Raw genomic sequence first — 27,072 nt, forward strand, 5'->3', positions numbered from 1 at the left:
CGCAAATTGCCGTACTCCCGTCAGACGGCTGAAGCAAAAACTGGAAACGGCCTGTTTATGCCGGACGAGCGCCAGTAGGCCTGGATGTGGATTATGTTGACAAAATGTTTACCTTTAACCTCTCATCTGCTATTTATTCTTAACAGATTGCTACAGATTAACCAAGTAGTTCATGAGGAGTTCTGCGTGGAAATCTGGCATCTAGATGATACACACAGGCCAATTTTCTTCACACTAATTAGAATAAATCAATGGCAAGGTGCTGCAAACAAACACTTCTGAAGTCAATTTCATTTAGACTCCAACTTTTCACATGTCTGGAATACTCAAGACAGGAGTTTAGGTTTCCAAACAAATTAGTGGTGGTGTAAGGTCACGGAGAGGGGATGTGGTAAGTCACACCATTCGGGTTGTTATGTAACCGGGCCACGTTGGGGCTCAGTGTTAGCATCAAGCCGTCAACGCAACACACACCATGTGCTACATGCATCCAAATCTAATAGACCACAGTGAGAGGACGTGCCGGTTGAGTGAGAACAATTGTTTGCAAGTCGGGACCTCTTCGCAGTCGGTAGTTGACCGTTTGACCCTCCTCATACATCTCCAGTGACTGCCTGGTCCCCTCACCCAAGCCGGCGGTGCTAATCAAATCCTGCCGGCCTCCAGCGGACCCAACAGTACAGTGGTCGCAGCTCTCCAACAATAACATGCTGTTTGTTCACGGATGTGGCCAAGAGAAAATATTTGGATTCTCCCAAATTTAAGTATTATAAACAATCTTTTCTTTTTCGGGGGCCACTGATATCAGAAGATCAACAATAACAGTGAAGATGTTTAAATAATATTGTGGATATTACCGGGGCTGCTAAGCTGATATTTCATACATGAAGGCACTGAATGGACTCGGAGGGAGGAGGGCCGAGTACAATCCCGCCGTCACCACTGTGGTTTTTAACCTGTCATGTTGGCCTTATAACGCCGCACGGCTGACATAAAACATCCACGCCAAGCTGGTTTGAAGTTTAAAAACAAATGTATCCTATACACATTTAAACACATGAACAGCCTTTGAAAAAAAAAAAAAAACAGTCAAACTAAAGGAGCTTAAATTTGGTGCTGGATCACAGACTGTCGGCAAGTCATTACCGCCGGGGCTTGTTGCCATGTCAACTCAGTTGGGTCTGGCAATTCCATTTGGAAAATGCAGCTTTTAAATGTAACCTAATGCAAAACGCTTTTCAACAAAACCTGACTGATTTCCATGGCAGCGGTCTCAGGGAACGCTTACACGACAGCGATATATAAAAACTCTTTGTCTTTTTGATTGCTTTCACATACAGATGAAATCACTGTCAAATCAATTCTTGCTTCATCTGCAAAAAAAAAGACAAAAATTTTTGTAATTTGCATGCTGTGCAAGTACTACAGTTGTCATTCTTTAGGATTATATGTAGTCAGTTTTTTTTTGTCTCTACTATGCTATGCACAAGCTTACTTATTTATCTTCTGTTAAGTCCTTGAAATAAACGGATAAACTGAAACAGATGTTTTTGGTGAGTAATGCAACTCCACTGGACACAACAGCATTAGTACACTTTGCTGCGTTTCAAGCGCAGACTCTGCTACAGGGCCAAGGTCACCATTACTGTTTTGGTACTCACACATATTGAGACTGTAAACTTAACATGATTGCACAACTCATCTGACTTCACTCATTTTCACATTTCACATGTTCACGTAGAAATCCAGTGAATGAGTTAAAAAACCCACACATGCAAGCACATTTTGTAATTAGCAGTAAAAAATAACGGGAGTGGCGTGGCTCAGTGGTAGAGTGGTCGTCACCCATCTGTGAGGTTGTTGATTGATTGATTGATTGGGGGAATGTGGGGCTTTGTAAAGCGCTTTGGGCACTATAGCTAAAAAAGTGCTATATAAATAGCAGTCCATTCCAAAAAATAACCACATATAAAACCATACTTGAGAGTTCCCATCAGACATTTGGTGATGTTGCTGATAACAGGCTGCGTTACCTTACCTACACATCTATTGCTGATAGGCCTGAAGCCTGGGCTGCAGACCTGGCACTGAAAAGAGCCCACAGTATTGACACAGCTACCACTGGGACAAGTGCTGGGATCTTGACACTCATCTACATCTGGAAAAGAAGAAGATGACATACAGTATAAATGCTTAGCTGTGAACAGGATGCAAGATGACGTTTTTGGCGTGTCACCTTCGCATTGGCCTCTCCAGGACTGGGCAAAGCCGCTGTCACATTCACAGGTGTAAGATCCCTCCGTGTTGACGCAGTGGCCATTCTGGCACTTGTTAGGCATGTTGCATTCATTAATGTCTGCAACGAGGATGAATGTAATGTAATGTAAAATGTAATGGTGGCATTCATCTATTTCAAAGGTGACACTGCTGTTATGTACGCTTGCTTACCTTGACAAAACTTCCTGTTTTGCGTGATTACTTGGCTGTAGCCGCTGAAGCACTGACAACTGTAGGAGCCATAGCTGTTTGTACAACTGCCTTTTCCGTCACATGGCTCATCCTCACACTCATTCACATCTACAGTGGTAGAGAGAGGGGAAAGACAAGCGATAGCTCACTGGTATTGTGTATATACTGTAGGTCTTAGTGGCGGGCCATGCATTTTGTATCTGGGCATGAAGATGGGGACTTACTCGGCTTAAACCACCTCTTAATAACACTTCCAAGCAAGGTTATTTTAGTTAACGAAAACTAACAAAATAACAAAAATTCAAAAAACATTTTCACTAATTGAATAAAATAAAAACAAAAATGCTTTTTAAAAAACTAAAACTAATTTAACAAACACATTTTTACGTTTACAAAACTAAAACAAACTATAATGATAGTGAAAATTTCCTTCGTTTTAGTCTTTGGTAAATCATTTATTACATTTATTTCGATATGAACCGGAATAAGGATGTTTGAATGTTTGTTGCACAGAAGTGATGTCATTTAGCAGCAGCCAATAGAAAAGCACCTTCAGATGACAACAATTTTGTGTGCTTGACTTTTGGCTCCAATGGTTCAGCTCGCCTGCTTTTTCATTTAACTCAGCCGAAATGCATCACTAGCTAAGAAATGCGTTACTTTTTTTTATTTTACCATGGTATTGATTAAATATTGCACACAAGTAATACACTTTTTTTTTTAAAATACAAACATTCATACAGAAACAAACTAAAACTAAACTAAAACTAAACTAAAACTAAGTGTTAAAAAAAAAAAATAATAACAGAACCACCCCAAAAACTATTCAAAACGAACTAAATTTTAAAAAGAAAACTTAAAATGAAATAAAAACTTACTAAAATGAAATTTCCAAAACTATAATGCTGCTTACAACCAAAAAAAACAACAACTGAGAACCAATAAAATCTTGCTGGCCTTGACAGCTCACCACTGCCAGGTTTGCATCCACAATTAACTCACCCCTCTGTCTTCCAGTTTCTTACCTATGCAGTTGGTCTGCAGCGCATTGAGTTTAAATCCCGGCTCACAGTGACAAGTGTAGCCAGTCTGCACAGGAACACATTTCCCGTGGCCACAAATGGAGGGGGCGGTTGCACACTTGTCAACGCTCACTAAAAGACAAAGTTAGAGACGATCTGAAATGCACTAATTTGAGTCTCAACAAATATAAAAAAATAGCGTTTTGGTTACACAATATGGTAGCCGCTGTAAAGTGTTAAAAAAAAAATACAAAGCCTAACACATTCCTCTCTATGAGAGCCTTCCTGCTCTTATATTTGACCCATCCAGAAAGGGAAAACTTTTTTTTTTATACATATACGTTTATAATGAATGTTGCTCATTTCCAATATTGCCCATCCTACAGGATCCTGGTAACATTTAATATAGTCTAGAATACAGTATTACAATTCATTCAACATTTATACCCTTGGAGTGATTCCCAACCAGCTTGTCGTGGCACAATAGTCACGTGAGGCCATTTCCAGCTGAACTATTTTTAATAAATTTTTGGTTCAAATACCTAAAATCCTAACAATTTGTAACCTGGTACAGGCCATGAAGGAATACACTAAAAATTAATTTGCAAAAATGAAGACAGTGGTTCATAATGTCCATTGGATATTATTCCTCTATAATTGTTCTCCTTTTCAAACCAAACTGATACAAGAGGATACATATTTATAACATGAGATGCATATTCTTTTATAATGTGCGTCTTACCTGAATCTGTGTGGGCTGTTTCCTTTGGATCCGGCTTGGCTGGTGAGTCTGGAGCAACTTCTGGAAGGAAGAATAATGTTAGCTATGCTGTATTTAGGCCTTGTATAAAAGGATACAACCACTAACGCTCTCCTTAAATTATGCATTGCTTATTTTACAAAATTTGACTGCCTCAGCTGTCACTCAACAGGCAACTTGAAAAGAAAAACGATGTATGCTTTTCTCCATGTTAAAAATAGGACAATAGCAGAATTAGAGCAGTCACAATTGGACTGTCAGTGTTTTAGCTGGCACAGGAGCAGAGCATGCAAAGACTGTAATTGGAAATACTGCGTTAAATGAAAACATAACAAAATACATTTCCAGATTGAAATGACAATACATCATAGCAACCAAATTACAATGTTAAATATAACAAATTAAGTATGTCAAGGTATGTATGACAAACCTGGATATTTCAATGGCGAATCCGTCACAACAGCTGGCTAGAAAACAAGCACACATTCCAGACAAATTTTGGTTATATTAAAACCATCATCTAGCAATGTTTCCCATTTCCCATGTATTCATACTATAACTAGATGTGTTTGAGAAATGTCGCCTGAATATGTTATGTGATCATAATGAACATATGGTAGGTAAACATTTCAAGAGCATATGCAAAAACGGTAGGAACAAGGAGCAAGAACTTACCGGTCTTTGAATTTCCACATCTAGCAGAAGATAACAAGAAGAGAAAGTTAATTTGTAGCATTGATGCTATTAAATTTACATTTCCTATACATTTACTAAAGATAGCAATAAAAAGACATACAGTATGTTTAATTCAGAGGGACATCCCAAAACATTTGTGCACAGTGAATAGACACTTCAACAAGAATATAAAACAACACTTGTTGTTACTGCTGTTCTGTTTTAGTGAGCACTTTTACTTTACCAAGGTAATCCTGCTCTACACATTTATTGCACAGGTGTGTGCCTCATGCTGTACGCAAAAAAGGCCACACTTAAGTGCGCAGTTTTACTGTACCTCCCTGTGCACAGATTTAGACAGATTTGTGAAAAATATGTAAGGGAAAGAGGCATTTTGTGCATGTAATAAAAGTACAGTTCATGAAAAATGGGAGCAAATATAAAAGTGTTGCATTCATATTTGTGTTCAGTACATGCCAACTTGTTGGGAGAAAACCCACAAAAGCACAATGAAAACATGCAAACTAAAAACAGCAAATGTAGGCACATCAAGTTATCCTTTACGCCAGGCAGATGAAGTATTTAAAATGATGCCAAAAGAAAAGCACTGACGCGGAAAATAAATGTCAGATGATGATGGTGCTATCCATAAATGTTTACATGCAGAATGTGTTGATCAAAGTCTTGCAGTTATACCAAAAAGTAATTCACATGCATTAAGTACATAAATCCTGATGAATGTGAACATACATCATCACTGACAAATGCGTCAGATTTGACGGCACAGAGCCAAGCATCCAATTGTGTTCCATGTTGCATTTATTTGGTGTGAATAAAACACACTGTTGATGTTTGGATTCTTGGAAAATAAAACTTTTATTGAATCATTCTGCTGCCTTGTGATGTTTATACTATAAGTGTTGTGGTGAAATGTTTTTAATAAGTAACTCTTAACTAACAGTAAAGCCCTAGTAACTTTTTACCAAACAAACCTTACAGTACTAACCATGTCCTTCTCACCTTCATGCTGCCGTGGTGTTTCTCTGTCTGGGATAAAGTGATGAGGGGGCTCCTGAGGAGTGTCAGGGTGCCGGGGTGACTGTGGTGACTCTGGGTCCTCGGGCCACTGGGGTATTTGAGGCGTTTGTGGGTAGGTGGGATATTGCGGCTGGGAGGATGGCAGCTGAGGATATGTGGGGTGCTGCTCCTCCCAAGACAATCCAGTACTCTGAAGATCGTCCTCTCCCAGGTGCCGCAGGGAAATCTGAACATCAGAGCGGGAGTAGGTGTATCCGTGGCCGGCTGGGCAGATCTCCTTGAAATGATCTGTACGGTGGAAAACGGGAGCAAAAATCATAAACCATAGTCAACAATGAATATGTAAGAAATTGCGTGCTAACTCTTATTGTTTTTGCTAAGAGTGACAAACGGGACTCTCTCTCTCTCTTTTTTTTTTTTTTTGTCCACACTGGACAGACAGACAGATTGCTAGATTGTTGCATCTTGGTACTGAAGGTGTACCAGTTAATAGAGTTTTTAGAAACATTTGCATGATCATGCATGCAAAATCACTGATTTAACAGTTTTAGTTTACATTTCCTGGAATGCAGCCCAAAAAAACCAAAAACATTTTCCATTGAGGTTTTGACTCATTTTTTGTTGCTCCATTATTTTTTATGCAGTTACATTATAACATTGCTTGTTCTTGTCTTGGTCTCAAATTGGTCTCAACTCTTCAAAGTAGCGCGCACTATCCTGACAGGCCTTGATTTTGACTCAATGTAACATTTCCCAAGTCATGGTATAATTGTATGGCTTGATCTTGACTTGGTCACAACTTCTCAAAGTACAATTTTAGTATTTAGTAGTTTGTCCTGCCTTGTTCTTTTCCTTGATTCAGTTTCCCACTGCATGGTTCTTGACTTGGTCTCAACTCAGTCTAAATACTGATTAAGTCTTTGTGTATGTGGTTCAGACTGTCATGCTAGTTCAGTCCTGTACAGTACTCTTCTAAGGCTCCAAATAACACAATAGACTTACAGGGAGTGACTAATATAATTGTGCTAATATGAGCGTTTCTATGGGCTGTCTATTACAGTATAGCAGTAGCCAAATGAGTCACAGTTTTTGTTTAAAGACATTGGCATATTTGCATACCCAAATAGCCTAGAGGATCATGTAGTACTCAATAACCCCTTAATGCTAATTGCTAACTTGGCAGACAGCAGGAGCCCAGCAAACCTCAGAGATGGTGAATCCATTACAAGCGAGAAGTACAGTGTCCCTTATTTGACCTAAGACCAGCAACCCTATGCCGAAAGGATCTGGAAAAACAATGTACGTAATGACAGTGAAATACGGTGGAGGTAAAGGAGGGAAACATGGATGTTATACGCAACAGACTGATTAAGGAGTAGATGAAAATTGGGCTTGATATGATCCGCAGCACATCACAGGAGCTGAGTTGAAAGTTGGAATAAAAGTCATCAGGATCCTGTTACCTGGTCACAAGGAATGGAACATGACTCTAGCACTTTGTCAGGCCATACAAAAGCCAGGATTAAGGATCAGACGCTATGCATCAGTCCTGGTCAAGCAGCACCATGGAGGTCTATGATATTTGATCTATTACAATACTTGTAAATCACTGGCTAGTCCATAAAATCATCCCATTCCCCCCTGGAACTTTGAATAAAACAGATTTGTATTGAACAATTTTGACGGTTTCCCTTGTTTCTTTTGGCCAAGCTATTTATTTCTGTTTCTGAGTTTTGCCTGTCTTTAGTGGGATTTTTCTCAGCGGACATGAGCGATAACCCCAAAACTGACTCCCACTCTTGCGCAGGCTCTAAAATATGACAACTGTTATGCTTTTGGTCTTTTTCCACTTCAAACAAATTTTGGCTATTCCGAACTCATTTGCACAGCTGGCAGACAAGAGGGTGCTGACTGACTGACTGACTCAATTCATCTTTCTTTGTAGACGTCTTTCAAAAACACTGACAACCTTTACATGTGATTACATGTTGCATTTTATACCTACAAATAACAGCAACTGAGCAAATATGTGTTCTGCAAGTAAAACTCATAATGGAATGATGTGTTTGCAGATTGAGGACATGACATTGTGCAATATTTGTGTTATTGTATAGACATACATACCAGAACCGGGCAAAGGGCAGCGATCACACCCATCTCCCCAGGCTTTGCCCACACGGCTGCAGCAGCAGATCTGCTTGGTGATGTGCTGAGAAAGTGGCAGTGAGCATGTGGCTGCTGACATTGATCTGTAGCAAAACGCCTTTTGGTCTGAAACTGCCTTGTCAGCTGGGGAGATGTAAGACACACTCAGAAAAAGCATGTTGACAAATCCTGTAATTAATCGAAATGAATTGCATGATTCCAAAAGTTAACTCAAGATTAATCGCAAATTTTATATCTGTTCTAAATGTATAATAAAATGTACAATAAAATATTTTTTCTAAGTTGTCATACTCTTAACATAAAAGTGGATTTTTTTTTTTTAAGTAATAGAAATATGGCTGCGTATTTTATACATTTCCATGGAGGTCTATGCATTTCTGTGATTCTTCCAATCTCTCTATATCTCCGCAACAATCTGCTGATGACAATGTGACACTCAAAGATCAGTGTCTTGGTCTCATGATGTCAAAATGTGAACAGCTTGATGAACCAAGTGAACCAGGAAATGCATTGGCCGATTCATGGATGAAATACACGTCAGATAACACTTGCTCAGTACAAATTGTAGATTCTGTATTTTTTTGTGAGTGTCCTATGGAAATGACTTCACTGCTGGGGGCTAAACCTAATACACTTGCACAAAGAAAAACTGGTCTCTCTCCAACAAGCAGCCCAAAGTTGCATATTTTCTGGATTGGGCTTTGAGCTTGCTGTCAGTCAGTCCCCAAGTGCACAAGCCTTTTAGACTGAGCTACGGCCGCCCCCGCATTTAAAGAGTACAAGTGAATACCTACAGACGCAATGGCTTCTGGCAGGGTCCAACATGAAACCGGGTTTACACGTGCACCTGTAGCTTCCTTTAGTGTTGAGACACTCTGCATTCTTGCAGATTCCTGGCAGCAGGCACTCATTGATATCTGTGAAATATGCAATGCGTTAGCCTTGAAGCTTTGTTTTACCCTGACAGGGAGTGTTTGAACTGCAAATGATCTCCTTGAAAAGACATTTCAATATCACATTTCTTTTACATTGAGTATGCAAAGATGTCATGCTGTAAAACCAACAATGATGTAAGTTTTGGGAATTGTTTACACATTGAAAGGTGACAAAATATTGCAATGGATCGTGAAGTTAAAATAATGCCAGCCGCTTGGAGGTGATGACTGGAATGCTTTTGGTTACCCAACGGTATGAAATACAGGGGGAGTGATGACATGAAGAAAACACATGCGCCGAGGAATTGACAATTCATTCATTTTGAAAGTAGGACAGTCGAGCAGATGTGGATTAATTACTTTACATCATCACCTTCTATCCTTTACACATCACAGCATCTTCAGCAGAGGTCAAGGAGTTTTTTTTCTTTTCTGTAAAGGTGGAACTCAGCAACCAGTGCAGTTCCAGTGCAGCTCCAGAAGCAATAAAACAAGCTGGCCAGTTAAAATGCCAGCCAGGAGCCAGGAGTCAGACACTTAATTTATTTTTTCCTTTTTAGCCGTTGCGGTCCTACCGGACTGGTCAAATGGGAAGATCATTAGGTCATTTCTCAACTGGCACTATACACCTAACATTTTCAAAATTCCAATTTAATTGCTTGTTTTGTTGTTTGTATCCTGCTTGGAAAAATTTAGATTGGAAAAAATAAAATAAGGGAAAGCCTCTATGTGGCTTGCGTTGGTGTGACATGCCTTGCTGATTTGTTTCATATCCGTAATGATATTATTGGGAAATACAACATTATTATTTATAATCCATTTGATCAAAAAATCTTTACACTGGGACATCTGTGGGGGCCTTTGATTTAGTTTAAGCAGTAAATTTTCTGGTCAAAGTTCAGGTCAGCATTGGGCTCAGCCTTCGTCACATGGGGTCTCTAATCCGTGGTTTGGTTGAGACCAAGATTAGCGTTATTCTTACAGTCTGCTGCTGGGTTGACTGGGATTGACGCTGACTTTCAATGACATCCTTCCATGACTAGCACTAATCTCAACATCATTTCTGATTTATAATGCATGGTTGCTAACCCCAACATTTCCCAGTAAGAAGGCAGATGCCACACATATGTAATTGTGAAAAGCATTGATCATCTAATGCTTTCTTCTAACTTTATTGGAGCACTCCTAACTGTTGTAATAAAAAGTATTCATCTGTAGAATTACATAGAACCACTGTCGAGAAAATTGGCTCTTAACTGTTTTAGCCAAAGGCGGGATTATACAATTACTTTGGTGGTCTAAACCTAGACATACTTTATGGGGGGAAAAGTGCATAATTCAAGAGAAAGCAGAAATAAGTTTTCGTTGGCTGTCTTTGAAATAAATCAATTATGTTTGCATTGTTTGATATTTGAATAACGAGGATATACTAATTTACCACTAACAACCCATCGCATTAGCCCAATTAGCAAATCTCAAGTAAAAAAAGAAAAAGAAAAAACAGAAAACAACTGGAAGTGTCAATATACAATATAGAGCAGCACATAGCTATGTCAATGTGTTACATGATACACTATATGATCCCAAAAACGTGCAGTTAACAGTAACGGGATGGAGTGGAAGGTCTAGGTTGGCAAACTAGGCATCATTCCAAAAACAATGAGAAATTTTGGTAAAAATCTGTGTTTCTCCTCTTTGGCACTTGCAGCAAAGCCTCTGGGAAAGAAGCAACAGCTGAAAGGGACATTAGACTTTTCAAAAAATACCATGGGGGACTGGTAGCTTGGCTGTTTTTGTAATGAAAGAAATAAGCAACTGCAACGGAGGAACATCTTGAAATGATCGCAAAATAAAAGCATGAATGTATTAAAGATACATTATTGTAGCTGGTTGACATTCTATTGAAAAACAAGCGTGCCCTTGTCGACATAAATTTTTGTTTTATTTTATTTTTTTAAAGCCCCACAATCAAAACATTTGAGCCATGGCCAGTAAAACAGATCAGAAGTCCCACCTGCTTACAGTTCAGTTCCAAGCAGTTCCTATCAAATTAGAACAACATGCTTCTTTTACTTTAATTGTCAACTCAAATGGCTCAAAAACTCCAAGATTTGATCTAAATATTTATTCAGTAAAGGTCTCGGCTGTCGTGTTCAACCCTTGACTTTCCGCGGTAACGCTGTGATGTCCACATATTGGACGCCGTGTGTGGCTCCTTCGACATGACCTGCCAGACAGTTGACAGCCAGCCCCCTCTGGGATGTTGTGTTGAAGCGAAATATGCTGTTTTCTTTACGAGGAATAACTTGATGTTGTTATTTTATAACAGATGGATGGACAAGCTAGCAAGTCACATCACATCTCCTTTACTACTGGTGTGGGCCAGACCAGCACATAAGTCTACATACTTAAAGATACCCATTGAACCCAATCAAAGCCTGCCGGAGAAAGGCTAATTGCGGTCTTGACCTGTGCGCCACAGGGGCCGTACACACAGCAAGAAAAACTTTATTGAAGCACTCAGGGGTCCGTGTATGTAGAAAACATATGGATTTTTTTTTAATCCCATTCAGAACATACTGTGGCAGAAACTTGATTCTTACCTTGACAATGCGTCACATTCATTCTTTTATATCCAACAGGACATTCCACTTGTCCATTTGAAATCACTGCATATGCTGCAGAGAGAATAGAGAGAACAATGTTTTAGGGATGCAAAAACACTCCTTAACACAAAGCATTGCATTCATCACAGCGGTAGACTGGGAGCTCATGGTAGGAGTGGGAACATATAACTTACAGATGTGGGCCACAGGGGACCCCAAGAGTGAATGGATGGATCTCCATTAACCTTTTTTTAAATATAAGACAGTACTGCCATCCAACAGAATGTAGGAATAACACTTGACGTCATGTATAATCATATTACCTATAATTCTCCACAATCTTGAGGGATTTGAAGAACGTGCTCATTTTAATTCTTTTAAAGAAGCTCTGTGATACTTTAGCATGAACCACCATGAAAAATGTGCTTCAAAGAAAGACACTTACAAATGGTGATGAATAAATGGTGTTTTGGATTGCGTTGGGAAACAGAAAAATTCTATGGTGTTTGCATTCAAAAGTCAATTTAGCGCTACAATAAATAAATCAGCACTACGGTTCATGCCCCAGTGCGGCCATATTGTCGGTGACAGACGCCTGAAAAACACCAGGTCATTAGTCACTCGGCACCGGGTTAAGCCTCAGGATGCTCCATTAAATGTACAGACAGGTCAATGTGGTCATTCATGTGGCAAAAGCTAAAAGTCACATTGTGCGTGTGCGTGTGCGTGCGTGTGTCTGTGTGTGTGCTACGACTACAACACATTAAAGCAATTATGGAAGAACTTCTTTTATCTTGCTTTTGAGTCATGCAAAAATGAGTCACGATATTGCAAGCTTCTTCCAAAATAATTATTATGTAATTCTGTCCTTCTTGTCATTGCTGGAGGATCCAAGCTCAGGCAGTCACATTGGTGAATCAAGAAAATGGAAGAGATGCATCATTGTAAGAATCATTGAAAGTTTTTTTCATTTGTATTTATTTTACTTGAATACAAAAGGCAAGGAAAAGAAAAACACATACAACTATGAGAATAAAATATTAAATTATATTGTTAGCAAAGTGCAAGATATAACTTGTAATTTAAGGGGGGAAAAAGTACAAATATGAGAAAAAAGTTGCATTAGGGGAGAACAATATGTAATATTGCAAAAATTTTGTTTTTTTCCCTGGTTGTTGTTGTTAGAAAAAAGTCATATCTGTGGTTGGCTGCTAACCAGTTTGTACCCAGTCTCTCGCCCAAAGACAGCTGGGATAGGCTCAAGCATGCCTGCAACTATAGTGAGGATAAGTGGTTCAGAGAATGAATGTATTGAAGACTTAATATTATAAGAATAAAGTTATATTGATAAAAAAAAAATCGGAATATTATAAGAATAAAGTTGTATTTTTCTCAGTATAACTCATCAGCAAAAACAAACAGACACAAATGTTTACACAATCACATTTCTTTCCCCTTAGGTTAAAAATATAGTTTGCATTAGCCCCATTTTAAATCATATAAATACATTTGTCCAACAAATAGCGAATGCTCTATTCTCAAAAATTAGCCTCAATGTTAAGAATGCAAGCTCTAGCATCTGCGGACCAGATGTTTCATGTGTGTGGTGTTACGCAGCTCTGGCATGATGTGACTTTTATCTGGATTGTGACTGTCGACAAATAAGGCCAGACGCAAGCCTCAGATCTTGCATGGTGCATGCTCAGGAATCTACAATCTGCCTCCTTCTGCCATCACACATTAGAAGAAACATCCAGCACGCCATTGTTATGTATTTTTTAATTTGTTTGGGCAGGGGTGTCAAATTAGTCTTTAACAATTAGGCCCGGATGAAGTTTCACGGTGCCAATGTTATTCAGGCTAAATCAATAATTACTCAATCATGGATTGGGCATGAATCATACGGCCTCTTTAATCTTAATTATGCATTCAAACAATTTGGGGAAGGCTCTTCTCTGAATCGCCAAAACCCTGACATAAACCCCATCAAGCATCTTTTAAAACAGATTTGAACAGAGATGATAAAACACATGTTGTAGTCAATGACCTCTGAACTCTAAATATGTACGGTGGCGTTAGCGCCTGTTCGACTCTGGCTCCGTCAGACTTTGTGAAAGAACTTGGAGCATGTCTTTCCAGAAGAGTGGAAGTTGTTGATGATGGAGTGCCTTTTTTTTGAGTTGCTGTAATTGTTGAGGTTCACCTGTGATTTTTTTACGTATAGCATATGTCTCGTCATTACAACACCCAAATCAATCATGAATCTGTGCCACTTTCCCAGGAGTGTCTGGAATGTGCCACATTGAAGTTTCCTAAGAATGAGAAGTGTTTTGGTCCTGCTGTGACCCAGTGGACCAAGCAGGTTCAGCGTACCTGAAGGTTCGACAGAGCAGAAGTGGGTCAGTGCGAAGGGAGCATGGAGAAAAGAGGGGGACTGTGTCAGAGTGACGCCCGCACTCCTGTCTGCCCACCTCATCCTGTTCCTCCACACCAGTCTAATCCGCCTGCAAAGTTTCTGAGTAATGAGCTGTTGTGGCAGGGTGCTGGGCATGCCCTCCTGCAGAGACAGGATCAGGGAAAGTCTGGCTTGAGTGACAGCAGGGCGCACATGCCAAGGGAAACCCAGTGGGAGAGGTCTGTCTCAATAAAGCTTATTAACACAAAGGAGGATCTCTCTTCCAGGGACAACTTTGACACGTATCCGAAATGGTCATGAACATGAACCTATGGGCGTTGCATCAAGAAATGTTTGGTTCAGTTCAGTGAGTTCGTTTTGGCATTATTATTGCTCCCAAGGGGCAACTACTCTCGAAAGCCCTAAAAATCCAGCTAATGAACATATGCGTGCAGTATCTAACATAGCTCTTCTAATGTTGTATATATCTTGTAGTATTGTTTTGTAAAGTTGGGTCTAATCTTGCAAAAATAAGGCCAAGTTTTTTCTGGTGTCGTACACAAATCTAAGGGCTACCTTGTTTTCGGATCATTTAATGATGCGTGCTGTCTCATGCTGGCTCCTACGATCATTTGAGTAGAAAATGTCTGTGTAGAGTTTCACAGGCAGCGACTTGCAAGAGTGAGCTCAAGCTGTGCATCATTAGTGTCGCCCTTGGTTACAATGAGTTTAGACGCAGACTGGTCTGTATCCACTGAATGTACAGGGAAACACTTCCAATTGTTGTCCATCCATTTAGCCCTGATTAACAAAAGACTTTGTCACCCCTCACTAATTTTGTCTGTCTCCATTCAATTGTGTTGTGAATGCCACTGGCAACTGTTGAATAATATTTGGTTGAATTCCCTGACTTGTGTGGTGTAATTCAAATCCCTTGAAGGTTCCTGATTGGTGGTTCAGTCCTAAATCTGTTTAAAGTCTGTTTTTCGGATCAAGGAAGACCCTAGTGGGAGTATTTAAAGGAAAGGACGGCTTATGCAAAATGCAAGTAAACACTGACGGCAAAGGGGCTGAGAAAGGAGATGGATTTTATGCTCAAATGGGTACCGCTTGTACTAAAATCGCTCTTTAATTCAGTCTGTCTGTAGGACCACCCTGCCTAGAGTGTGTTCTCGCAGATATTCACCGATATTGTCAGTCATGCAGGGCTCAGAGTCCTTCATAACATCTCTGCGATCTTTTAGAAAGCATACTTCTCTTTTAACATGTAGGATGGAGAAAGTTCAGACGCCATCCAAAGGATGGAAAACGGAGAAGCTCTAACCATCTATTCCACCAAAGGCCTCTTATAGGAAAACAAGCATTATCTCCGCCAAGACCTCCCCAGGACCCTTTTCCAGTAATTTGCTTTCTGACATGCTGCCATGGAACAAACTGGTGGCACACAAAGGAAACTAGGGGCACACACCACAGAAATCAATGAATGGATTAAGTCTTTTGACTTTGTGAGATGCCAAAGCCATCTCCTCTTGGCCTTGGAGTCAACATTTGATTGGAGAGAACAGCTCCAAGGGAAGCTGTTTGCTTTTAAAGGCAAATGCCTCCTTGGCACGCGTCAGTTTGCCATTCAGTTCTATATAACAGGCCCTTGAATATATGTCCCTGCATCCCTTGCAAGCTAAACTTAAAACTACAAGACTGATCAGTTTGGATTCATGAGATGAATACCAAAATTCTCCAGTTGATACAGACACAACCGGCACATGACGGCACATGCAATGATGAGTTTAGTTGCATACACTGTGCCACATTTTATCACCAGAGATATACTGTATTTCCCAAAAATAACTATTGCTGTAGTTGTTTTCATATAGTGAAAAGTATGTTCCAAGCATTTAGTTTGACAATTTAGCTTAAGAGGTCTAATGTTGACGTGTGTGCAGTCCGCATCAAACACACATTCAAAACAGACCTGCATTCCTCCCTAATCTCCAATTCACTGTGGCGCATTAACCACCTGGGATGGCTCCAAAAGAAGACATGCCAGGGTAAATTCCTAATAAAAATCTGCTCAACGTCGCATGTATCCAATTATGAAATGCAACACCAGTTTGAAAATGTATCAGCCTTTAACTAGGCTTTATTTCTTGTTGTGGTAAGACTCACAAAGCCCTAATTAACCACAAGCGCGATGCATTAGCAAGTCAATGATAATGAATCAAACGCTGTAAACGTGATTTGAGGTCTTTATCAAATCTTGATTGGAAGCCGCTGCGGAGCAGCTCCAAGGCATCTGTTTCCTTGCTGCCTATTTCCCAGACAAAGTTGCAGCACCTCTGGGTTCTCGTTGGCCATTACAAGTGTCCGTGTTTGATCAAAGCAGTCCCAAACACAGACTTTGGCCCTTTCCATGAATGTTAGAAAACATGTCTGAGGAGCTGATGGGAGAGCAGGGTGGGATGAGTTCACATGGAAGGATGTAGATCTTGGCTCCCTCCGTCCTCAAATTTATACTCAATCTTACGTCATGTGAGTGGTACATCAGTGGGCAATTCCTGACATGGTGTGAGGCCAACTGCGGAGGGAAAGGCAAGCCCGGCAACTCCCAAGGTTGGAAAGGGGTGAGTTGGAGGGAAGGGCATGGTGAAGTCTGAACTCAGGCAATGACACTGCGAGGACCTGTCCGCCCAGGGGGGTAGAGCAATCCATGGCTTATGCGGGTGTGGTGGTTCCTTAAAGCCCTGGGGGATGTCTGATCTGGTTCATTGGGACATCCCATCATCTCATACATGGGAGAGTCTCAAAAAGGGAAGCTTCCCAGCATTGACAGATGAAGAGAAAAATGGATTGTGGAATTCCAATAGCGGTTGAATACAGAATGAAAGACAGGGCTGCCAAGAGTCATGCTCACTCCCGGCTCACAAAGGCAGAGCAAAAGTTTGCTGAGGGAACCTGATATGAATTTATTAAAAAACATTCCTATATAACCCCTATCATTGCAACACAATCCTGGCTCTGAGCTTTTAAAGGATTCATTTTCACTTAGTCTGAGTGTGTGTTTATGCAACCTATGTACACAAATATTCTTGCTTCATATTTACCCTTTGCTTGACCATTCTCATGTCAGCTTTTTGTGTCTCTCAACATCAAAATTGATAACCAACTAGTTTGTTGGTCCAGGGAAAATTTTTCTCCAATCACCCTCCCCATCTAGTCCAGAAGAAAAGCACAGATTGTCTGGTTGATATGAATGCAATCCCTAATATGAAATTGTTAAAGGCAGTGCGCATTGGTATCCACCTTCACTACCATTCAGCCTGCACAGTTTTGGGAGTAATGTCCTACAAATGTGAGGTAATACATAACAAAGTATGTTTTTTTATTTTTATTAAACCCATTACAACCTCGACAACGATGCATTTTTACCATATAGTAACACGATGGGTTATTTTTTCCCCAGATGTCCACTTTTTGGGAAAAATTTAAGTGCTGCGTACAAAATTCCATTAACCCAGTCCTCACACATTGTTCCACTTTGCTGTGAACTGGGTTTCTCTCTAAGTCCTGACAATCATGGTGTAACTCAACTGTCATTGGCTTGCTTTCCACCTATCACAGTCATTGTGACAGCACATGTCCATCATTATAGCAGGACCAATAATTGGTTATGACCTTGAACTACTAATAGGTACTAGTTAGAAAATATATTCATTATATGTCCTTTTGGCATTGTTGCTTTGTTAACAGCCATTATTAAATAAGCGCCAAAGGGCAGCATTAGAAACAAATCTGATTTACTGCCGACATTACAGACCAAACTCCGACACCCAGTTGTACAAGGATGGAATGGCCCCGTATTAAGGGGTCTGGGGCACCCTCCACAGAACTCCCCGAAGGACACGGTCGAATGCCTTCTATCTAGAACCCTGCTGAGGATGTAGAGCTGGTCCACTGTTCCTCCTGCTCAAGACCCGTCTGTGTGATTGTAACAAAAAGTAAAGTCATAAAACTAAAATGACAGAGATTGTCTCACTCGCTATAAACCTATAAATGGGTATGCCACATTTTCAAATAGAAACTATGCATTATCACATACTAAACAGGACACACAGCAGACTCCTAAAATGCTTTATGACTCTCTCTCCAAATTGCAGACTGACAACTGACCCTCTCACAGTCAAACAGAACAAAAGAGCAACAACATTTTACAGGGGCCGTTTTCCCCTGGTTCCATATCACTCCTGTCAAACACGGGCCATGGTGGGAGGAATGCAGCTTAAAGATCTAGCCAAGTGTCTAAAGTGAGAACAATAACACTCAGGAATTCAAAGCACTTCTCTTATTAAAGCTCCCTCCAAGACTGGAGGGACAACGAAAATGACTTCATTTTCCCCCTCTTTCATTTTTTACCCCATTTCTTTGCGGCATGCGTGTGACCTGGGACCCAGGCCTACACTATACCACAAACATGACGAAAAGGAGCATGCGTTTGTGCTTCTAGTCGGAACTTCAAAGGACCGCAGGAGAACATCTGTAAGCTCAGGGAGAGTGTTGCCTGGAGAGTAGCGGAATATGGGAAAAGAATGATGGATGGAGGGGATGCAGAGGGATGATGTCTGCTTCTGATTAAGGCCTGGTTAGATATTAAACACAGCGTGAGGACTTTAACAGCCAACTGACATTTGTGGCTTTGGCTGCAATGCAATTGAGAAGAAAATCCATATAACAAATGTGCCACTATTGCTGCTTTCCACCAAGCCTCGATTGCTCAAGTCCCCCTGGGCCAATACGGGTACACAATCAAGCCCCCCTCCCCATATAACACACAGGACTGTCAGGTCGAGTAAGAGTTTCTGTGTACAGTGAGAGGTGTCACCACCCAGCATGCAACCAGCCTGCTGCTGTTTCTCAAACCTACCGCAGCTTGGGTTGGAAAGTAGATGAATTACGCCTGTTCATTTCCTCAACGACTGGTTCCTTATGCCCACAGGGTGGGTGGTGCTTGTTTCAAACTCTCATCTTCATGCTTTCATATGGTTCCCAAGTTTTGGTTTTTATGGAAGCAAAAAAAAAAAAAACTTAATTTTTACTACACTGGGGATAGTCAAGTTATGCAGTTATTTCGCAGATCTAATGACGTCTGACTGCGGTAATTATCCTTACCCCCAAGTGCCCAGTAGTGTTTAGGCCGGTGATAAATGCTCTAAATATCCACCAATTAGAAACAACTGCAGTTGAAAATGAGAATGGTTGCCACTGACAAAAAAGGCAACAATAAACAAAAATCTGGAGGGGAAACTCCACTTAAAAAGAGAAAAAGGTCCCAATTGCGTCTTACGGTTTCGGGTAATTGCGCCAGACAAAACCAGAATATGAAGAAACTAATAAAACCACAGGAAAAAAACTACAAACGCATGGTCGTAAATTACCACAGCATGCCCCATCTGGCATCCTCAGCTGTTTATCATTCATACAGTATCGTCTAACAGTTGTTTAACATCAAGTTCCAGTAATGTCTACCACAGTTTTCAATGATCTGATTTGATGGATTGGAATGCGACGAAATAACATAATTGATTTTGGATTTTTCAGCCATTATTGCTTATCCGCATTAGGGTTGTGAATAACGTGAACGTGGAGGTTACCACAGCTGACTTTGGGCGACAGCTGGGACACACCCTGGACTGGTCGCCAGTCAATTGAAGTGGTTTAGGTTTGGTCATGGCAAAATATGCAAAAATTCTGACGGTGGATCCAAAGACATCAGCACAAGCGACTCACCCTTCCATCTGTGTGGTCTTATTTTTTTTAAGACATCAGAGCTGGTAAAAAAAATAGCTCCATATAAACACAAATGTAGCAAAATTGTGTAAGCCAGCAGATGAACACTAAGTGAACATCATAACAATGGTATGTATCTGTTTGCATAATGTGACCTTTCAATCCAGTTGCTGGCATCTTATTGAACCAATGTATTGTATTTACTCTGTATTAGTGAAACAAATGGCATGAAGCCAGTGAAGGACTGAGTATATATTGAATATTGGAACATCAAACTATGGCATAGCTCAATGACTGTTGGTCAGTGGTGGCTAACCTGGTTTGGTTGGACACTTGTGACACTTGTGGAGACCCCAGGATGCTCCCACGCTTCCACAGCAATCATCCTGTTTGGTTAGGCCTGGCAGAGGTTTACCACACTGCAAAAACACACATCTGTGATAAATCTCGGAAACAAGTTTGGCAATAAATGTCCATGCAAAAATTGTAGGTGCTTGTCTATGATTATGCAATGACAGAGAGAGCATGAAGACATTAGCTCCTGGCATTTGGAACATGGGCATTTGGCTAATTAGGAGTAATTCCTTGCAGAACCGTATGGATTTTGGCCAGTAGAAATTTATGAAATTCAAGTGAAAACACAGAAAACATTCTTTTGGAGAACACCAAATGGCTAAACTGGCACGAGAAGTGAGGACAACTGTGGAAAATGGGAGCTGTAATACACACAAACATTTGTGTAAAACTGGAGCCACAATTCCAGTGTGGCTGACTATGGAAAATGACCATTTAGTAGGAAATCTTACAAAACGTTTTGGATTTAGGACAAAAGACTCTCCAAAAGAAGTCTAAAAATGGCAAATGGCCCAAAACATATTACTCAGACAGGAGCATTAACAGTTTATTGAGGTATTTACTGAGTTCAAAATTATTATTTTTTTTAAATAACTAATTGACATGCCCACGCTGAGGAAGTGGTGCAACACTACACTGACCAGTATGGTCAGGCCTCATCAAACCTGGAGATGACATGTACCATAACCACAGACAAACATCGACAGAGAAAGCAATAGGAAGATAATGCAGTACAACAAACACCATTTGGGTCTTAACACCTACAAGAGACCAGAGAGCACCATACCTGTCCGTCAACTGTCTCCTGGAAGCATCTTCCCACCTGTCCGTTCTGATGGTGGTGTGTTCTGGCGTGGCCATCCACGCTGGTGTATACGTGTCTGCCGCCGTGCTCCATGGCAGGCTCGTGGCCATTGCTAGGCTGAGAGCGCTGCTGGACAGAGTGAGCCCCTTCAGTGGCAGGCAACCGCTGACCAGGTTGGACCCGAGCCACTTGGTGGATGCGGACCTCAGCTTCCGGCGGGTGTTGGATGTGGACATTGACCAAGGATGGGTGCAGTGAAACTGGAAGAAGAATATACGTAACTGAAACACTTCTCATAGAAACTTAAGGATACACATTTTTGGGCTGAAATAAAATGCATTGCCGGTAAACGTAATTTGGCCTTCTTTAAACTTTTGGATGCACATGTCCAACTGTTCCGTGTTTTAGTATTGCTAAAAGCAACATTCACAAAGGTAGATTTTGCGGTAATTAAAAACAAAACAAAAAAACTGTCATGTCATATATGTTAAAACATGACAGTAGAATGTTATTCCAATTATCTGTTGGAAAATCATCCATCTCTGGACCCATATTATGCCTCTAATCTAACTTTTAATTATTAATTCTGAACTAGCCAATCAGCGATTGTAGAGACAGTTGTGACTGAGGGATGTGCAGTGTCATCAGCAAGTTGCAACAGAGATAGAGAGAGACCAGAAGAGTCAGAGAAAGGCATATAAGTGGACTTCATGGATCAAACAGCTAAAATTCAGCTCCTTGATAGTGAACAAGTCCCAGAAAGTAGAAAAATGTAGGTTTAAATCAAACGTTAAAGACCAAACGGATTTGAAGGATTAGAGAAGATGTTGCAATGTGTAGAAAAATGGCTCTTGTCCTTCGCACTTAAGGATAATTATCTATTTTTTTGGAGTTCCAAGGCTTTTTCCCAGAATCTGCTATCATGAATCAAAGTGTGACTAAGAAATGCATTTCATGAAGAGCACTTGAACATGACGTTTGCCTCCGTCCATTTATAACACTCTCAAAAGAATGATCTATTTTTGGGTGTTTTCACACAATTTTATAGCCGCTGGACTCACTCACACATTTGAATTTTTATTGACTATCACTGAAATTCAAAACGGATGCTGGCACATCTGACAAGCTTTTACATTCCCTGATACAGAGCTTCTGCTTCGAAGAAATAAAACAGCAATACCAAGACAGATGGAAACTGATCCCGTGAGGGGAAACAATGGAATCAGAGCCAACTATTTCCCTAAGATGTTAAGTAAGTAATTCAAGGACAGCGGATGCACAAATTCATATGGCTGTGCTGTAGAAGCTACCCTTCCATTGGCTGCAGAAATGCGTACTTACCTTGCTGATTGGAAAGCGGAAGCGTGTACGTGGTGTGCGAAGGAGATTTGTGTCCAGAGTTTCTGGAGTCCTTGTGAGTGTTGGGCTTTGCGTGAGGCTGAGCTGGCAAGTGGCAAAACTTCCCAGTTGAGTTGGTTGGACACCAACATTGGTCCCTGCCAATGCAACGGCCTCCATTTAGACAGGGGATCTGACAAAAGACTGCAGAGAAGAGGACACGAGGGGAAGGAAGCGGTTAGGTGAACATTCGACAAGATAAGACAAGTAATAAGCCGCAGATAGCATATTCCTAGTATTTCGTGTTTTTTTGGATTGACTGATTGATTGATAGCTTTAATTGAAGATAAAACAGAAACAGAAAATATAGATAAAAAGAAAAAGAAAGAAAGCGGCAATAAATATCATCCATTGACTCAGTTTTCATGTAGGAGTACAAAACATATCTAGCCTTATCCCCTTGTTCTCTATATTATTAATTGACTTTATAACCATTGAATTTTGGCTCTAAAATAAATAAACAAACAAATAAATAAATAAACACGATACTATTATTTCTGATTACATCTAACATCTTAAATAATTAATGGCAAATGTAATCAATTAATTAATATTTTAATCATTTATTCAAATTAACTTCATATTTACTCATTTTGGGCACTGAAATGAACATTCAAATCGTTCCAGTGCAATTATTTCTGAGTATACTTCACATTTTAATGAAGTCACATTTTATTTTATTTATGTAATATTAGCACTATAATAAATAAATAAGGTCAATGCGATCATTTCTGATACTGTTTCACAATTCAATTAATTAATTGAAAATGTAATAAATTAAATTACTTTTTATATGCTTATTTTAAAACTTTATATTTAATTTTGGCAGGGCAAAAAAACAACAACCTACCATTCGGTGAAGGGATGCTTTGTAACCCTGTAGTGAAGAAGGAAAATGTATAGCCTTGAAACTCAAATTGAGCTCACTTTAGACTTTAGTACAGAATATGAAACGTTATCTGTATTATTTCACTATGAAAAAAGAAAAACAAAGAGCGGAAAAGGCAGCTTTGACTGGATGACATTTGACTGCATTGCTTTAAGTAGTTAAATTGTATGTACTTAAAGTATCAACTGGCATGAAGGGCATGTGCCAGAACAGCTCATAACATAACTGAGCCCACACACATGTAGAAATTTGAATGAGTTTGATTAGTTATTATGAGAGGAAAGGGGAAAGCATGCTGTGCAGTGTCTTCATGGAGGCGCTAACACTCTTAACAGCAAGCAGGGAGATGCTGCCGGATCTCACTGGCATGATGGGAATGAGCTCCTGTGTCACAAGGCATTCGTTAACACAACGAGCCAGGAGGCGGAGTAGAGTGAGGGATGGAATATGTGGGCAAAACAAAAGGATAGGGCAATTGTGTATATTGTGGTTATTTTTGCTTATAATTCAAATTGATGCTTATAAAGACACTTTTTTGAGCATATCAGTATTGGTGTGGAAATGTCTTACCAATTTTACTGTTCAGGAGTAGAGAAAGGCCTCCTCTGATTAGACATGCTGGCTATAGTATCAGCTCAAGGGGGGCTATTAAATTCTTGCAGTATGGTACGCAGGTCTGCACTTGTCTGCGTCAGGCCAGTCCCACCCGGGGCAGAAACTATTCATAGATCAACTGTAGACTTCACACAGTGTCAATCTGTGCGTCCACTCAAACAACCAAACAAAAAAGCTCACGTTTCTCACTCCATAAACAGACGTCGACCCCATGTGATGTCATGCTTTAAAGTACAGAAGTGCTGTGCGCAAGGGAGCCTGCTATAATTACACAGCCGGGTTTTTTACTGCGCCAGCGTAGGGAGCATAACAAAAGCATGAGATAACTGTTTGCGGTCCTCTTGACATTCCTTGATGAAAACGCACGCCCAAGTGATAACAGGACGCACACCGCCTCCTTTTAATAGACGTTTTACTCGATCATATTAAAGGTGGGCTTTCAGGGACATAAAAATGATTCTGAATCTCAAGGGGGAGGTGGCAGGAATACAATGTTGCTGCCAGACGATTAAGTTATTTAATTAATCACCGCATATTATGTTAAAAACCCCAACAGACACCAGACACCTCATTTAGTGGGCCTGCACACGCCAAGGTGATGGATAGTAGATAATAATGCCCCTTTTTGAAAAACAAGGTCAGAGGCAGCTTTTCACCAATTCAAGATACAAGTGCAATCATAAGCTTAAGCACGTTTCCAATCCAAGGGTTGAATTTGACAACCATGTGCAAAGGCTTTCCCATTTTGCAGTCTCATTTAAGTACAGCCCATAAATGCATCCTTTTACCTTTTTTTTGTGCAAGGCGCATCAATACCGTATTCACAGCATATCATATCCCAAAATTGTTCATGCACGGCACAGTCTTCAAAAGTAATGAAATATGACAGCAAATATAAATATCTAACAGCAGATAGTATGTTTTTTTTTTTTAAATATATATATAATGAGGACAAATGTAGCATCTTGACTTTGGAACAAGGGTTGGAATGTCTGACGCAACTATGAAATCTTCCAATGAGGGTTGCCGTTATGTGTGAGATGACTACCACGTTCTCCGAAAGTGGCAGCTCCTGGGACACAGCTATTCTAGACACTTTTATAGACGTAAACACGTGAAGATCTAAGATCTTTTTCGACTGTTCTTAGTAGGGCTGGGCGATATGGCCAAAAAATTAATTCATTCAGGACGATTTTAATCGAATAAACCCAAACAAACATTTATTGAAAGGTTTTATTAATTCAAAAATGATTCCTGTGTAAAATGTTCAGACAAAAATTATGTATCCTCATTCAAAATCAGTTTTTACATAAACTTAACATTCATAACGTTTGTGATTAAATGCCACAATTAAGTAGTTGATCGCTATTGTAAACATGTCTTGTAAACCACCCATCCAGCATTGGGCAAAATTACAACTCACTAAAACATTTGGATGGAACTGAACATAAAAACAACAGCTTTTAATAATCGAGACAAAACTCGATTTCATGATTTAGCAAATTTTCAACAATTAGATTTTTAAAATGATGAGTAATTGAATTAATTCGACTTATTGCCCAGCCCTAGTTCTTAGCAATAATCTGGTGATATGCAGACCAAAGATTTTCCACCTTGGGGGTGGTCGGAGCTCTACAAGTGCTTTTCTAAAAAGGCTTAATATTTAAGACTGTACAGCAGTGGCGATTGCTCTAAGACTGCAAGGGAAGCTCAGCTTCCCCTAAATGCCTCTAAATGAAGAAATATGCACTACTGTGTGTACAATTTATGCGCAAAAATACCTTTGTCTTTTGTTCAGAATTAGCTTATCACAAATAACTGACACAACTTCATTCTAATTTATCCCTGCAGTTCCATGGCACTTTCATTTATTTATTTACACACTCGGACGCTGCTTCGTAGAGTGGGTTATTCCACTGCGCAAAACCGGACGGTCATTGAATAAATGCTGGGCTTTTTCCCGCCCATCGGACTCTCAGTGTCTCTGGGGGCTTATGGAATAGTGGGCGGGCTACTGCATGATGATTGGATGATCTGTCTGAGACATAAAAAAAAGAGCTTCCCCTCATTTGAATGACCAATAGCCGCCACTGTCGTACAGCTATACTTTATTCCATTATAATGTGATATGGATATTGATCCAGTGGGGGAAATGATTATTTAATCTTCTGATGAAATGGCAAGATTGCACACTGACAAAGAAAATCTCCAATTGTTAAGGTTCTCTTTCGATTCTGGTAAAAGAGAATATCAGTCAAAAATACATAAAAGGGAAACATGTTCTGTCTTAAAATTTCACTTTTATGTGAATAAATAGGTGCATCTTTGCCTGGGATCCACTGTGCCCACGAGTACCATTCTAGTTGTAGTTATACGAGACAGAGTTAAACCGGATGCCACATTGCCAAATATTTGGGCTTGTCAGGGTATATTACAGTACATATAATAGCGCCATAAGGAAAAGGTTGTTTACCTGTTTTTATGTAACTAGTGCGGTCATGTATGTGTGTGGTATGTGCACCCGTCACCACTAATCCACGAGCTGTAATTAGTCTGAGCCTTAGTTGGACCTTTGCGACTGAAGAAATAAAAACATGCAGGGTCACGGCCCCTTGCACTTGGCATTGACCACCCCTTCGCTTCCCATGGACACTACTGTGTGAATTGGAGGCAAAGCGCCCCGGATAAACGGCAAATTTAATGTAATCCCTGTAAAATCCTGTTCATGCTGCTCGTTCTGTTTTACCGGCGCACCCGCTTTCGTCTTTCATTCTAATGCGCTCTCCCAGAGAGCATGTTAAATGGTTAATGGTTGAGCCAACAGCGAGGTGTAAACCGCAAAGAGATGGGGATAAGTGGTGGGAGCGTGGGATCACCATCCCTTAAGTGTGCATGTGTGTGGGTGTTTGGGGAGATTAGCCCTCCTTTACAGACCCTGCTTTTAGTCTTACTCCTTTTCTTTCCCGTTCTGCCGACCTCTGTTTCTGTCTGACAGTTAAGATTTTGTTTTCATCTGCTGCTCTCTGAACTTTGGTATTCAGGAGAGACAGCATGACACTGAGAACCCATTTTGCCTGTAAAAAAGACCAAGCACGGAGATGTAGGGACTGTGTGTGAGAATCAGAAAACAGGCAAGGGAAAGTGAAGAGGTGAGAAGGAGTGAC

At 40.3% G+C, this 27,072-nt stretch overlaps 1 protein-coding gene across 2 annotated transcripts in view; it reads right to left on the minus strand.

The window, feature by feature from the left end:
- The window catches only part of LOC147162856 (latent-transforming growth factor beta-binding protein 2-like), a 95,286-nt gene that overhangs the window by 29,609 nt on the left and 38,605 nt on the right, over positions 1-27,072 (minus strand). Inside the window, exons 6-20 of one of the 2 annotated variants that reach the window (XM_086094737.1) lie at positions 23,255-23,281; positions 22,348-22,548; positions 20,989-21,266; positions 20,164-20,266; positions 11,669-11,743; positions 8,925-9,047; positions 8,089-8,253; positions 5,947-6,252; positions 4,927-4,946; positions 4,682-4,718; positions 4,234-4,293; positions 3,495-3,623; positions 2,449-2,577; positions 2,237-2,356; positions 2,039-2,158 (exon numbers count right to left, since the gene is read on the minus strand). In XM_086094737.1, the coding sequence (XP_085950863.1) occupies positions 2,039-2,158; positions 2,237-2,356; positions 2,449-2,577; positions 3,495-3,623; positions 4,234-4,293; positions 4,682-4,718; positions 4,927-4,946; positions 5,947-6,252; positions 8,089-8,253; positions 8,925-9,047; positions 11,669-11,743; positions 20,164-20,266; positions 20,989-21,266; positions 22,348-22,548; positions 23,255-23,281 (1,893 nt within the window). The remainder of the gene's footprint in view (positions 1-2,038; positions 2,159-2,236; positions 2,357-2,448; positions 2,578-3,494; positions 3,624-4,233; positions 4,294-4,681; positions 4,719-4,926; positions 4,947-5,946; positions 6,253-8,088; positions 8,254-8,924; positions 9,048-11,668; positions 11,744-20,163; positions 20,267-20,988; positions 21,267-22,347; positions 22,549-23,254; positions 23,282-27,072) is intronic. The other variant, XM_086094738.1, reaches the window with a different exon arrangement.

This window comes from Leptonotus elevatus, chromosome 14, assembly GCF_054856555.1.
Source record: "Leptonotus elevatus isolate MCC_2025b chromosome 14, RoL_Lele_1.0, whole genome shotgun sequence".
In the NCBI taxonomy this organism is placed as follows: domain Eukaryota; kingdom Metazoa; phylum Chordata; class Actinopteri; order Syngnathiformes; family Syngnathidae; genus Leptonotus; species Leptonotus elevatus.